The 14,347-nt window shown below is 46.0% G+C and overlaps 2 protein-coding genes across 2 annotated transcripts; one reads left to right on the top strand and one right to left on the bottom strand.

The window, feature by feature from the left end:
- Window positions 1-5,581: 5,581 nt before the first annotated feature.
- On the bottom strand, window positions 5,582-11,156 carry tada3l (transcriptional adaptor 3 (NGG1 homolog, yeast)-like). The gene is given in 9 exon segments (XM_036151402.1): window positions 5,582-6,192; window positions 6,271-6,462; window positions 8,138-8,244; window positions 8,437-8,540; window positions 8,643-8,778; window positions 8,877-8,982; window positions 9,131-9,306; window positions 9,308-9,379; window positions 10,185-11,156. Coding segments are annotated over 9 exon segments (1,296 nt in total). The 5' UTR covers window positions 10,395-11,156; the 3' UTR covers window positions 5,582-5,999.
- Window positions 11,157-11,275: 119 nt separating this feature from the next.
- arpc4l (actin related protein 2/3 complex, subunit 4, like) lies at window positions 11,276-13,328 on the top strand. Its single transcript, XM_012862157.3, has 6 exons — window positions 11,276-11,398; window positions 12,067-12,185; window positions 12,502-12,613; window positions 12,708-12,803; window positions 13,051-13,221; window positions 13,315-13,328. The coding sequence occupies exons 1-6, from the start codon at window positions 11,396-11,398 to the stop codon at window positions 13,318-13,320; spliced, it is 507 nt and encodes a 168-aa protein (XP_012717611.1). The 5' UTR covers window positions 11,276-11,395; the 3' UTR covers window positions 13,321-13,328.
- Window positions 13,329-14,347: the final 1,019 nt, after the last annotated feature.

The following is a 14,347-nucleotide window of genomic DNA, read 5'->3' as shown; positions in this document are numbered from 1 at the left end:
CAGAGAAGTGCCTGTTTTGCATGGGAGCTGTCAATTTCAGGACCCGCACAAGAAAAGCCTCAACTGCCATGCAAATGGGAGGCAAATAGTATTCAAATCAGGCCGATGTAAAAACAGGATGGGGCGAACAGGTGACACCGTGTCAGTGTTTTATATACTTGTATGGTTTAGGGCTGGGGAGCGCAGCAACCTTACGTCAGTTTTGTTGACTTTTGGCTAAAAGGCCAGACCAGCTTTGCCACAGCGGCCCTCTGGGGAAGGACGAACTGTGACGTCAGAACGGGGGGAGCAGCTCCCGAAGACAATAGTTTACTGTGCAGGATGAGGGCCAAGGCGTGGCCTTGGTGGACAGAGGCTCCTCTCAGGGGACCGGCCCCAGCAGCTGTCTCAGCCTCTGGATCTCCGATATGCACACAAGATTTCAATTCAGCATGAAAGCTGAAAGGATCCATGTTTAATCCCCCCCCCTGCGCTCAAGTTTCCCTCCACGCGGCGTGTGCGTGTGTGTGTGTGTCCGGGCCATTGTGTGTTGGTGCGTGAGCGTGTCTGCGAGAACACCAGCCGTTCTCTCCGGGCTCTCAGGAACGCGGGGACGGAGGTGGAGTAGGAGAGCCCCGGGGAGGAAGAAACGCAGCTCATGAACACGAGCAAAACAAAGGAGCAATGGACAGAAACCCTTCGCCCTCCCGATGCTCGCTGAGATAAACGTGAGAGCGTGTGTCCGCGAACAGGACACTGTTTACTCTCTGTTTGTGTGACACTGAGCAACTCAGCCCGACCTCGTGGCAGAAAGCCATCACGGTTTTGCGGGCCGTGGCACGGAGGAGTGAAGAAACTCACCGCAGAGCTGAATTTCACGTTAGGAGAGGAACGAGTTTTGTGTGAGGGATGGGAGCTGAAATCCCCAGAGTGTCAGGGGGGGGGCCTGCCTGGGTTTAAGCACACTGGTGGCAGCATCATGCTGCTGTAGCGCCGTTTTTTTCTTTATTTTTTTTGGCAGGGACAGGGAAGGTGGCTGGAAGAGGAAGGGAGTTAAATACAGGTCAGTCTCATAAGAAGGCCTGTCAGAGGCTTCCCAAGACTTGAGACTGTGGTGGAGGCACTGAGCTATATCATACACTGGAGAACTAATCGCCCGCTGTTAGAACGAGTCGCTTTGAAGCCACCAGCCGCCATATTGGTACTCCCTATTTCCCCCCAGTAACTAGGGAATATGTGCGCTGCAGCATCAAATAACGAGGATTTTCTCATGTTCAGGGGGGGGCTTAAAACTTTTAAAATGTCAGATGCCTTATACTTTTATGTTGTGTTCTAAAAATATCAAGTACTGAGAAAGTCATGTGCTGAAAAATTTTGCATTATATTTATTTAAATATACATATATAACATTTATAAATATATAAATAACAATATACAAAAGCATATATTTACATATATGTATACATATATATACATATATACATGTACAAATATTTATATATATATATATGTATATTCAATATGAATAACATGTAAAATATTTCAGCACATAATTTCCTAGTAGTTGATACTGTTAGTACATCCACTGACTGTAGAATTACCTATGAAACGTTTTCACACAGCCAGAAAACTGCTTGTTGTTGCAACCAAATCCTATGGGATTCTGTGAGAGTAGGGAGTAGCAAGATGGCGGCCAGTGACTTCAGTTTTTCGGCAAAATCAGCACTCCAGTGTATTATATAGCTCAGTGGGTGGAGGGTCGTTGACCCTAAACGTTACAGGGCTGCCTTTATAGGGACTGGATTTATATGGGGCTTTTTTTTTTAGCTAAACCGCCACTCAAAGTTCTTTAGATTTGCTCCATTTTTGACACAACACACAGATTCACACACCAATACACAGATCTGTAGGCAAAAGACCTAAAACTGGGGAAGAGGTTGACCTTCCAGGAAGTCAACAATCCTAAACACAGTCGGAGCTACGGCGGAGAGTCAGATCAGAACATGTTCCTGCCTTAGAATCACCCAGTCAAGACCAAGACCTGAAACTAACTGAGAACCTGTGGCGAGACTAGAACATCAATGTTTGCTCTCCCTCCAATCTGACTGAGCTTGAACTGCTTTACAACGAGGGCCGGGGACAACATTTTCATCTCTAGTTGCAGAAAGCTGGTAAACGTGCAGCTGGAGGCTGAAAGTGTATCCCCAGAGCATAAGGGACGTACCACCTGGGTCGTCAATAGGGAGCAGGGCCGGTCTTCTTTTTTTTCTTTTTTTTTAAGCGACAGCTCAATATGAGATGTGCAAACAGTTGCTGAGCATCATTAAGCATGTATGAGCGGTGCATTAACACAAAACCCACCTGCCCTTCAGCTAAGGTCTAATGACAACAAACGCAACAAAAGCCTTGGGTGATACTCCCAGCCTCGAGGGGGGCCGGCGTAGCCGTCTATTCAGCCTCTCATTCACCTGTGAGAAGGGCTCAATGGGGCCTCGTGTTATTAAAAGCTTTCACGCATGTGGGCTGATAGCATTATGATTTGCGTAGAGGACACCCGCTCAAACCGCGGCTGGTTTCCACACGACGATCGAGCTTTTGTCGAAGCATCCAGCCTGGCTGCGAGCTCTCACCGGCTCAAGGACACCAAACATCTGTTGTTGCTTTTTTATATTTTTCATTTATGGGCTATTTTAATGTGATACTGTCATTTAGCAGAACTAGTAATTTTCCAACGTGGATCTTGTACAATATTCACCACCCAAAGACACGTATGTAGAAAATGTAGACAATACACGTAGACATTTTTTTTCTTTTTTTATATATAAAAGACAAATTGGACTTGTTCAATTGTTTGATTAACTTTAATTAAGGTAGCACCATTTTAAATCTAGATAAAAGCAGTTAGATCATGTCAAGGGATCTACATTGAATCTTTATTCTAGCATCATGATTTTGTAACACTGTGAAACCTTTATGGCAGGTTTTACATACCTTCAGGGTCTCATACCGGCCCATCTTATTGGCTGATGAATGCCTGAGAATACTCCAAGCCCTGCTGAACATTTAACGGCGAACACCAACATGCCCCAGACAAACCTGTCGTCTGTGTGCGCTCCCTCTGTTTAAAATGCAAACAAGCACGCGGCATCGGTTTTTTTTTTTTGCCCTAAGGCACAAAGACTTGGGTGTCGATAATGTTTTCCATCAACAAAATAATGATGTGGGGGATTCTTTGGAAGAGGTTACCTGTGGGCGAGATGCTAAGTTGTCAGCTGAACAATAACATTAATATCACATGGAGTTTTTTTTGTTTTTTTTTCTATATCCTAGCCCAACAAAGGTGACTTTCACAGAGAAGCAGGACTCCCATGAGGTGGTCTGAAACTTGACCGTCAACGGTGGGCATGCTCTGCTCCTTGCTGAGCTTTTTCTCACTATAATCCAGTCAAGTGTTATGGGGGTAGTTGCTGTTCCTGTGATCATGTGACAATTTGGTCAGGAAGCAGATCTGTCCTCTGACTGCTGTCAGGTCAGGGTGAACCGTGTGACCCCTGACACACAGCTGCTCAGGGTGAGACAGGCAGGCTCCAGCTTGGTCCTGGCCTCAGCATCAGCGAGGATATGTTCAGCTGAAGCCTGGACGCACACACCACGATGACACACGTGGTGCCAGGCAGGGAGTAATGTCAACCTTAGGCCTTCCAGAGCTGTGCAGACTGCAGCACGGCTCGGCTTGGTCGCAAAGCTGTTGCTGCCATCTAGTGGTGGAGGAGCGCTGTTGGTTCCAAAACACGAAACATTGCTTCCTAAAAGGGGAAATTATTCATTTCTAAATAATAAAGCTACAAATACTAATAACTTTAAAAAAAAAAGTGTCCACTAACAATTTAACACCCGTCATCTCAGATCAGAGCATAAACTGAAGAAATTGGAATTGAAATTTCGCTGTGCAGGAATCATTCGGTGCAAACAAAAAGCCTGAGATGCTGACACACACCAAAAAAAAAATCTGTTTTACACAAAACATGGAAAGTCATGGAAATGTGTCCGTGGCTGTCAACACATTATTGAGAAATTTAGCTCATTACTTCGGTTCAGTTCATTAAGGCTTGCAGAGAGTTATTGGTGCGCAACTCTCATAAAGTCCCATCACAGGGTTTAAATCAGGTTTTGTGAACTTTAGTGGGACAAATCAAGACTTTGTTCCCTTTCTTGTTCTTCTACAGTGGCTGACCGGAGCAAACATGCAGTGTAGAGAGGATGGATGGACTTGCTGCTGTGTTCGGGATCTTTCTCCCCTTTTCATGACCCGCTTTCAGCCAACTTTCAGCCGGCAGACCGAAGGCCCCCAAATTAAACTCTGGAACGCTTTGGTGGCCTGTATGAAGACAGTCACGGTCTACACAATAACTGCAAGGTGTCCAAGTCTAGTTGCAACAAATCGAGCCCAAATCATCACCCCGCCACCACCGTGCCGGACAGGTGGCTTCACGGGTTTTGTCCAAACACAGCATCAAGAATTACGGCCAAAGTATTCAAACTCTGGTCTCATCTGTCAAGAAGTCTGGTTCATCTTTTTAGAGAAAAGAGTCCGTCTTTTCAGCAGACTGCTGAAACTCCTGCTTATTACAAAGGTGGTCCCGTGTGCAGATGAACATTCACTGAAGTCCCTTTGCTGTGTTAATTTCTATTAAATGCAATGGAAACAAGGGCATGCTTAGTATTCCCCATGATTGTGTTGCCGGATTAATCTTGAGCTAAGCTTTTATCACAGATGCATAACTCAGTTTAGCTCATCACATTTCAGCTTTTCCTGATCTTTATTTGGGCAAATTGGTCATTTTAAACAACATAGCTAAATAACAAAAGTTTTACAATTAAGGCTAAAAATGTTTTCTTTGCACAATTCATGCTATTAAACTGCTCTGATACAAGTCTGGCATCAGCCATAATACCTCCGGTAAGGCTTCGTTATGGATTTAGTGTTGTGTAATGCCACGGTTATACTTCTATCACAGCAGTTATAATCTAATTAATTAACAGACGCTGTAAGTGACAGTGAAATGATTTATTTCTTGGAAAAATGTATGTTTATTTCAGATTATGTATTTTAAGTTGTTTAGTTCAAATTTTGAGGTTTATGTAAAATTATTGTATTTTATTTCTTTTGAAACTATTTGTTGAAAAGTTATCGCGAGATTTGCGTATATAAGAAAGGTAGCGAGATTTGCATGAGAGGAGCAGAAATCTGGGAAAGAGTAGCAGTCTCGTATTTGCTGTAGCTGAAAAGGTATTGTATTTATGTTTGTAATATTTTGTAAATTTATTGGTTATGGTGTTTTAATTACTTAATATTTAATTTAGAGTGGACAAAGAAGAATTAGTCTATTAAAGACCTCCGAAGTGGCAGGCGGTCACGAGGTAACTTTGTTACAGTATGTGTCACCTGACTGTCTGTAAATGTATCCATTTCTAAAGCTTGTCTTTATTTTTGTAGTTTTCACGGCATTTATTAAAGAGCCCGTTTTGAAGGAAGCCGTGCCAGTGTTGTCACTTTGGAGCAACAGACGCCGATGTGAAAACAGACACCAGTGAAACAAAAAAAAGCCACAACACGTTTGATCTTTATTACTGGAGAAGGTGGGACAGTTTGTTACCAGCCTCATGTTGTGTGTCCTGAGGAAGAGACTGCAGAACATGCACTTTTTCCTCAGACTTGTCTGTACAGTCGTTATTTAAAAAAAAACATTTAGCTGTTCTGTTTCATACCCAATAGTGGTGTATTTTTTTACCATGACAATCATAAAAAAAAAGGGGGCAACACAGAAAACAAATTCCAACAAATACTGTACAAAAAGACATTTACTCAAGGCCGAGTATCAAAATGGACTTCCATGCTATTAGAACTACTCCACATAAAACTATACTCTACGGGAAAGTTTCTGCTGTCTGCGTCTGTGAGGACGGGCCGAGCTGTGGGTAAAAGAGAAGAAGAAAAGCAAAGGAGGACGCTGCTTCTTTTATCCATCTAACAACTTGAGAATGCTTTCCCTCTCCTTCAGCGCCTTCCACGCCTGATCTTTCTCCTTCTTGGTCGGCGTGCGCTTCTTCTGCCTGGCCGCCATGATCCGCCGGAATCCCTCCATCACCTCGTTGTCCGCCACCCTCACCCTCTGCCTCAGCTCCTGCTTGCGCATCTCTTCCTTTGCCAGCCTGGGGGGGAGACAGCGGCGCAGCGCACGGTCACGTCAACGTTTCACCGAGGAGAACGACAACAAGTAGGGTCCTCACCGGAGCAGCTCCTGCTTCCTGGCTCGGTTGTGGGCGATCAGCGCTTTGAGCTCCGCCTGTCTCTTCTGCAGCTCGGCGAGGACCTCGTCCTCAGAGTCTCCTCCTTGTCCGGGTCGCTCCTCGGAGTCCAGCAGCCCCTGAGCTATCAGCTCCTCCTTGATGCGCGCCTCCAGGGACCGCGTGTGAGGGACGCTGGGAGGAAGGAAGCACAACGCACCTGGATGGAAACTGCCAATGCGCCACCACCACAATTACGCCGATGCCATCCAGTCATCAACCTTTCAAATTGATGAACAATTTGAAAGATTCTCTCTCTGGAGTAAAATTGTCATTTAAGAAGTTTAATTTTTTGGATCCACACAGGGTTATGCACATACGCTTTACTACAGAGATGCGTCCTTTGTGACGAAACACACTGTTTACAGCCACCAACGAGCTTCTGGCCCCACATCCACCCACTCTTCCTGGCAGAATTTGTAAAGAGTCCAAATAAATTGGTTGATTTTAGACACCCGACTTAAGGGCTGAGATGAAAACAGAGTTCCTACAGCATAAGACTTTTTAAGACTGTTTAATGCCACTTGAAATAAAAAGTTAAGACCAACTTCACGATAAACAAGATAAACCTGGTTGCGACAACTTCACCCAAATGTTTATTTTAACATAAACCATTACTTTCTGGCCCAGTAGACATGTTTAAAAATTTAAAAAACATTCCATATAGGAAGAAAGCTAAAAAAACACAAATTACACATATTTTTAACAACTACTGAACTGAACTCACAAACTTTGTTTTGTTCTCTACTAAAATAAACTATAAATCAGTTTTAAAAAACCACAACATAACCGGTGCCAACTCTTTTTCACAGCTATGGTCCGGCCGCAACAGTTTTTATTGGTTCTATCGGGACGGAACCAATAATGGTTACATTGAGCCATTCATTAAATTAAAAAAATATATAATTGTGTCAATTATTCTACCGTTTGGTAAGGATTACAAAAATAAAATCCTATTTATGACCTGGTAACAATTTTAAGACCTAAGAAAGACTGATTTAAGACATTTTAATGCTAATTAAGGCCTTAGTTTTATATTACAGAATTCAATGCCTTTTAAGACTTTTTAAGGATCCGCGGGAACCCTGGAAAAGAGCTGAACAGGATGTTTGAGTAGAGCGGGGCCAAGTGGGGCTGGTGGAAAAGGGGCTAAAGCGTGTGGCTGAAATGCTATTTGCTACGGGACAGCCAACCAACAGGTGGGTGTCCCTTCAGGGTCAATTTTTAGATTTAAACCTGTACGTGTCATTTTGATCCTGTGTGTACAAGAGAAAATCCACAAATAAATCCAGCTTGTATGTTTCCATACAAGCTGTTATGTTGTCTTAAGGCTGCTTCACGGGGCAGGATAATTAGCCGGAGAAATAAAAACGGCTTAAATCGTAGTGCAGCAAACCTAGAAGCCCCCGGTCGCATCGTCTCCACTCCTTTAACCAACAGCTTTTCTTTCCGTTATTCTTTTTTTCTCTGTTAAAAATAGCCCACAAACTGCCACCACACGCTGTACGAGCAAATCTGTTTTTATCGTTATGTGTGATGTCTCTCAGGCTTTGAAAAATCGGCAGACTATTTTAAAATCCTGTCGTGTGAACCAGTCTTTATTTTGTGGAAGGGTTGCAGAATTGTTTTGCTGCACCAGGAAATCGACCTGTAATTAACGAAAGACACTAAACGGTCTAGTTATTATCACAGTTCAAGGGAAACAAGAGACTGGGTTCAAAAATGGTGGAAAGGGGCGTTTCACAGCTGCCGGTATCTGCTGATGTTGGGCCGATTATGTTCTTGTGCTTTCATTTGATGTTGCAAATACCTAAAAGCTTTCCCCTGACTCCGAGGAGAAGTCCCCGCTCCGTCGTTAGCATCCTTCCCTGAAATGTCCGGTATGGGAGAATCCTCCATGGGGGATATAATGTTCTCCTGAAACATAACAAAATGAATGAATGAGTGAAAACCCGCTGCAAACGTCGAGATGACACGTGTAGATCTGACCTCCTGTTCTTTTACATTCAAAAGAGGAAAAAAAACAAAATCCCCCAAGCTTTCTGCTCAGGCTTTTCTTTAGATACCAGCGATCACATGATTTATGAGCGTAACAAACGTGAATCTGACCTCTACAAGGGCCTGAAGCAACCGCTGGGTGAGAGGACCAAAGGGACAACCATCTTCCGGCGAGTCGTGCTGGGATTCGGATTTCTTCAGCAGCGAGTCTACGTCTGCGTTGAGCACAAGGAGGACGACTGAAATGGGTATCCTGCCGTGTGCCAACGTTTGAAAAAACAAACAAAAAAAAAAAAACAAAGGCAGCGCCACCTCACCTTTTGCGTCCAGCTCGGACAGCGGCCCTCCCATGAGGCTCTTCTTCTTGTCATTGGCTCGGGCCCCTTCCCTCTGCTCCTCCAGCAGGTCCTCCTGAGCCCACCGCTGCGAGTAGTGTTTCCCCAACGCCGGAATCTGCAGCGAACACAAGCAGGAAGCAGAAGCTCAGTCCGCGCCGGCTGGTCGGCCATCGCCTTCGACTGGAGGAGCGCCGTTTGTGTTCGGCGTCGCACTTTAAAATACTCGGCCTCGTCCTCCGGAGGTTTCAGAAGCTCCTCCAGCAGTCGGATCTCTTCGTTTGTTATGTCGGCACAGTAAGGTTCAACCGATGCCCAGAACCTGAAAAAAAAACAAACAAAAAAACAGTTTCTGGTTCAATAATAAAGTAGCAGAACGGCAGCGGAAGCACTTCGTTCAGTTATGACCGCTAACGTGCCATGCTGAGGAAAATCCCTTTCTTCTTCTAGGCCAAGGCGGCGCTGATTACCTGTTGGGAGCGTCGTTTTTTGGAGTGCGGGGGATGTCTTGCGGATCATCCGTGAACTCGTATTCTTGAACCTTGGGCTGCAGGTTCTTGGATTTGGGCCTGCCGGGCCCGGGGCCTGCTCCGTGGCCGCCCTTGCCGTCCAGCTTCTGCTTCTTGGGCTTGTGGCGCACCGGGGCGGCCGGGGTCCGGGTCCTTGCTCAGCTTCAGAAAACGCTTGTCTCCCTTCTTGTCCTGCCAGTCCGTGAGGATCTGGGCGGCGAAGGCGAGAAATAGTGCATAAATCAGACAGTGGGAACTGGATACATGGATTTATTTAGTTCGTTTTTTTTACCCCCAAATGTTTATCAGGAAATATTGACATGCACTTGTACTTACAGATACTTCCTAGCATTATCCACTGCAAGAAACTGCCCTAACTCAACATGTGTGGTGGAAATCTTGACACTGGACCAAACCATTGCACCAAAAATTATGCGTATGGCAGACTTCTTTTGTTGCATTTATTTTTTTCTAATAATGTATGAGGGAGATAAATCATTAGGAAAAAAAAAAAAACGTTTCCACAGTGATTTCTGCCTACGGCGGTGGCAGCATCATGCTGTGGAGATGCTTTTTTTTCAGCAGAGGAAGGAAAACTGGTCATATTTAACGTGGACGATGCATGGCACTAAACTGGCTGTAATAAAAAAGGCAAGGCTGGGGTGAAGATTCACCTTTCAGCAGGAACACTACCCTAAACATCAAGCCAGCACAACGTTGGACGGCTTTGGAACCTGTCTACTTGTTAGAAGGGCCCAGTCCAAGTTCAGACGACAAACACTGGAAAATAGGTTCCCACAGGTCTGACTTGACAAAAGCCAGAGCTATTTTAGAGAGAATCGTGATCAAAAAAGCTACTTGCCGTTGATCTTTGACAATAAATCCAGGTAAAAACGCATTAAAGTCTGTGGTCAGTAATGGAACAAAATAAAAGGTCTCTATGGTATAGAGGGGGAATATAAAGCCCTTCATAAAACGGGTGAGATTAAGGATCAGCGTGGATAAAGCCTCCCACCTGTCTCTGCTCCTCCAGGGCCCGGAGGCGGCGGCTGGCTGAAGACAGCAGGGTCTCCAGCTCCAGCTGCAGGGTGTCCAGCTCCTCGATGCCGATGCCATCGTCCTCGGAGCGGCCCAGCACGGCGGTGTAGCGGGGGCACAGCTTCACATGCTCCACCGGCTTGAAGTCGTAGTATTTCAGCGGGGGACAGTCCTTCAGCTCGCTCATGGTGCTGTGTGCCGGCGGCGGCGGCGGGCGGATGAGGGGGGCGTCTGATCACAACGGGCAGCGTGGTTAATTACACACCATCAGTCCCACGGACACACACACATAAACACAAACACACACACACACAGAGAGCTCAGCGCGGCTGTGCGCTTCTCATTGGGAACCCGAAGCACGTACAAGCGGCGCTGCCTGCTTCACACGGCCCCTCGATTACGGTTCCATTCTCCCGAAGGCCAGTCCACGGTTCCTGCGACGCACCCGGCCAGCAAACACGCGAATGTATTCAAGAACGTTGTTCTAACACGTCCGGAGCGGACAGACGCCCAGTTTAGACGTTGAAGAAGGAGCAATATTTACCGTCAGTGAAAAGAGTCCATGATGGGAAAATCCATTGCACCGAGAGGGGTGTCTGAAACGTATCCGCGAGACGTCATGGCCTTGCGTGGATATTAAAAAAATATTTAAAAGTAAAACAAGATATGACTCAATACGTGTTAAATAGTTCGCTTATTGCAATATAGTGTGAAACTAGTGAGCTAACTTAGGAAGTTAGGACCTCAACGACTCGCGAGGCTAAAGTGGTATATTCAGCGCAAACCATTTTCCCTCCAAGGTGTAACTCCGTCGGTATTTCACCACTAAATCTTTAACCGCAACCTTTCTAACTCCTCTGTACTGTGCAACATGAGAACTTGGCGTGAATAAGTCCCTTAAAACGTCGAAAAGATCCTAAATCGAACCGCCAAAAGGCAACGTCTTCTCCCTTAACGCGGAGGAATGGAGTCGTCCCGGTGTGTGCTCGTTTTATTAAAAGACACGTGTCGCATGGGCGGCGCTATAAACCGTAGCCATGTTTTTTTTAGGTGGCCCGAGGATACCCGCCCCTCCAGAGAAGGAATTTGTAGAAAACAAACGCGGCTTAGCTGTACTCTACTATGTAGGATTTACGGAAGAGTCGTCCCAGGCGTGGCTGAGGAACTTCCTTCTTGTACAGATCAAAAATGGTAAGTCTCCTGCACCACACGTACCTTTATGTTTCAATATTTAGTCGTTTAATTCAGCAAATGGCGGTTTCGATCAACGCGACGTTAGCTAGCTAGCTAGCTTCTGCGAGTGTTGGCCGCCGGCTGGAGTAAAATCAAAGCACGGACATCCTTGATGAGCCGATATGCAGAAAACTAAATGGGGATTTAGCTGAGCTGTCTTTTTTTTTCGCGGAACCTCATTCCTCTCATTTCTGTTGCGCGCTTCTTTTCTCAGAATTTGCCCATCCCACGGTGAAAATGCGCGATCTTTCCATAGTGTCGGGGCTCCGCTTGAAGAATAACGACGAGCTACCGTCACCTGAAGGCATCACGTCCACCGCTACGAATAAAACCGACTACTTCCTTAAATCCACACGTAGCCTAATTATATCTTAGTAATTGGCTTTTTCCTTTGGTTTTCTAATATTCGCATGGTTAAATGAAATCTAAATGTGGAGAGTAAATAAAATCCGGCCATTTAGGTGTAAATTGTGTCCCTGTATCTCATACCAGTCAAAGCTGACCTCAGAGGTCACTCTCTGAGCTGACAGGTTCACTTGGTTCCTACCCTGATCTACACAACATAACTTAGCAGGATCCCTCCCCCCCTCTGCAGCCTCTGATCATCTCCCCCTCTTTCTCCTCAGACGGCGACTCTGCGCCCCTACCTGAACGCTGTGAGGGCCACCCTGCAGGCGGCCCTCTGCCTGGAGAACTTCTCCTCTCAGGTGGTGGAGCGTCACAACAAGCCCGAGGTGGAGGTCAGGTACGTTCACTGGCACCGTATTATGTGGGGCGACCCAGTTAGTTTGTTTTTATTTATTTATTTATTTATTTATTTTGCTCCCTCCTGTGGATAATCTGCAGCTCTCCCGCAGGTATGGGCTTGAGCTGACTTGCATAAGAAAGTATGGAGACGTAGCACGGGCGTGAGCAAGGCTCCTGGTTTTTTGTTTTTTTGTTTTTGCCTGGAAGGGGCTTGCCGCAGCCTGTTTGCAGGTGTCTGAGGCATCTGTAAGGGATGAATTATCTGAATGCTGAGAATGTTTTTCTTTTTTTTTTTTTTACTGATGTGGTTACAGGAGCAGCAAGGAGCTGCTTCTCCAGCCGGTGGTGATCAGCCGTAACGACAAGGAGAAGGTTCTCATCGAGGGCTCCATCAACTCCGTGAGAGTCAGCATTGCTGTCAAGCAGGTCGTTTAGCACTCTCCTCCTCCTTTTTGTCTTTTTTTTTTTTTTTTTTTTTAAGTCGCTTTCAAATCTAAAAGGCACTTCTAATCGATCGCAGGCCGACGAGATCGAGAAGATCCTTTGCCACAAGTTCATGCGCTTCATGATGATGAGAGCCGAGAACTTCTTCATCCTGAGGAGGAAACCAGTGGAGGTGAGCGATTAAAGCCAAGAGGGGAAATCCTGTTTGCTTTTTGGTTTTGTTTCTAGATGGACCTGAACCATACGCACGCAGAAGGTAAAAGGTGGCTTTGTCAGCTTGTTTTGAATTGAAATGAATCCCATCCCCGCCGGCGTGTTGCTGAGGAGGGAGACGCGCTTGGTTGCGGATAAGCAGCAGAATTTGAATGACCTTTGTCGCCGCGCCGACCGCCTGTCACGTCCTCTCGTCTCTTCGCCAGGGATACGACATTAGCTTCCTGATCACCAACTTCCACACGGAGCAGATGTACAAACACAAGCTGGTGGACTTCGTCATCCACTTCATGGAGGAGATCGACAAGGAGATCAGCGAGATGAAACTGTCCGTGAACGCCAGGGCCCGCATCGTTGCCGAAGAGTTCCTCAAGAACGTAAGTGGTGCTTTTCACTGCGCCTGGAGATGGGCCGGACGGAGCTGCCGAGACTAACCCCCCCCCCCTCCCCTCCCTCCGTCTCTTTCACAGTTCTGATGATGCCGTCGTCTTTTGGACTCTCCGGGGGCCAATCAAAGCACGAGCGGAGAACGTCAGGAGCAAACGGCCAATCAGCAAGGAGATGAGATAGTTGTGACCAATCCGACACTCTTTGTGTCCATCTTATATATATATATAAATATATATCCCTGTGTTCATGGATATGAGTTCCTGTATATAATGAAATATCTACCAGTTTCATTTTCAGCCTCTCTGAACAAATCCCCAAACAAAGGCGGGTCCTTAAAAGTATTAATCCGGTCGATAGCCATGAACACAGGGGCCACCGAGGGTTTCGCCCGTCGCGGATAACACGACCAGGTTTTTGTATCGTCTGACAAGAGTCTGTATGTTTCGTCGCTGTTGCTTCAAATTTGCCTCCAAAGTTGTTGTTTTTTTTTTTGAACAGGAACGTTTCAAGTGGTGCGACCCGTGCGGCATTAAGCCCGCGCCGCGAGAAGCGTCTCTGTAAAGTTGCCACGCTAACCAGTGTAAGAAAATAATGAGAGAGAAATAAAGTCGCTTGTTTATACGCGTGTGTGTGTGTGTGTGTGCTGGAATTCAGATAAGGCCATACATGGCCCGCACTGCTGCTGCACCTATAAACGGTTTCACCCAGGCTTTTGAGGAAGTCGTTTATAGAAGACAGTGAGGTCACATCTCGCATCGAGCGCCGTCGATGTGAGGAAGGGGAAGTGCTGCAGACAGCGTGTGAACATGCAAGCTCTTTTTTTTTTTTTTTTTTTTTGTTTAAGCGGGGTCGAGGGGAGGAGTCTGTAATTGTCAGTGCCCTGCCTGCAAGCGAAGCGCTGTCGGGTTAACTTCAGGTTGAAGCAGTGAGCAAGTTAAGCTCAATAGGACGGCATCTGAAGCTGCATCCAATTGCTTCTGTCGCAGCTCCATGATGGAGCCTCCTGCTGGAATTCAAGGTGCGCTTCCCCCGGTTTTGTCCTAAAGCAACTAATTCCTGGTAGCAAAAATGAGTAATAATCTAAAACATTGACAATACACTTTTGAATTTTTT

The sequence above is a fragment of the Fundulus heteroclitus genome, chromosome 20 (assembly GCF_011125445.2).
Source record: "Fundulus heteroclitus isolate FHET01 chromosome 20, MU-UCD_Fhet_4.1, whole genome shotgun sequence".
Classification (NCBI taxonomy): domain Eukaryota; kingdom Metazoa; phylum Chordata; class Actinopteri; order Cyprinodontiformes; family Fundulidae; genus Fundulus; species Fundulus heteroclitus.
This window is presented reverse-complemented; position numbering and strand designations above follow the sequence as displayed.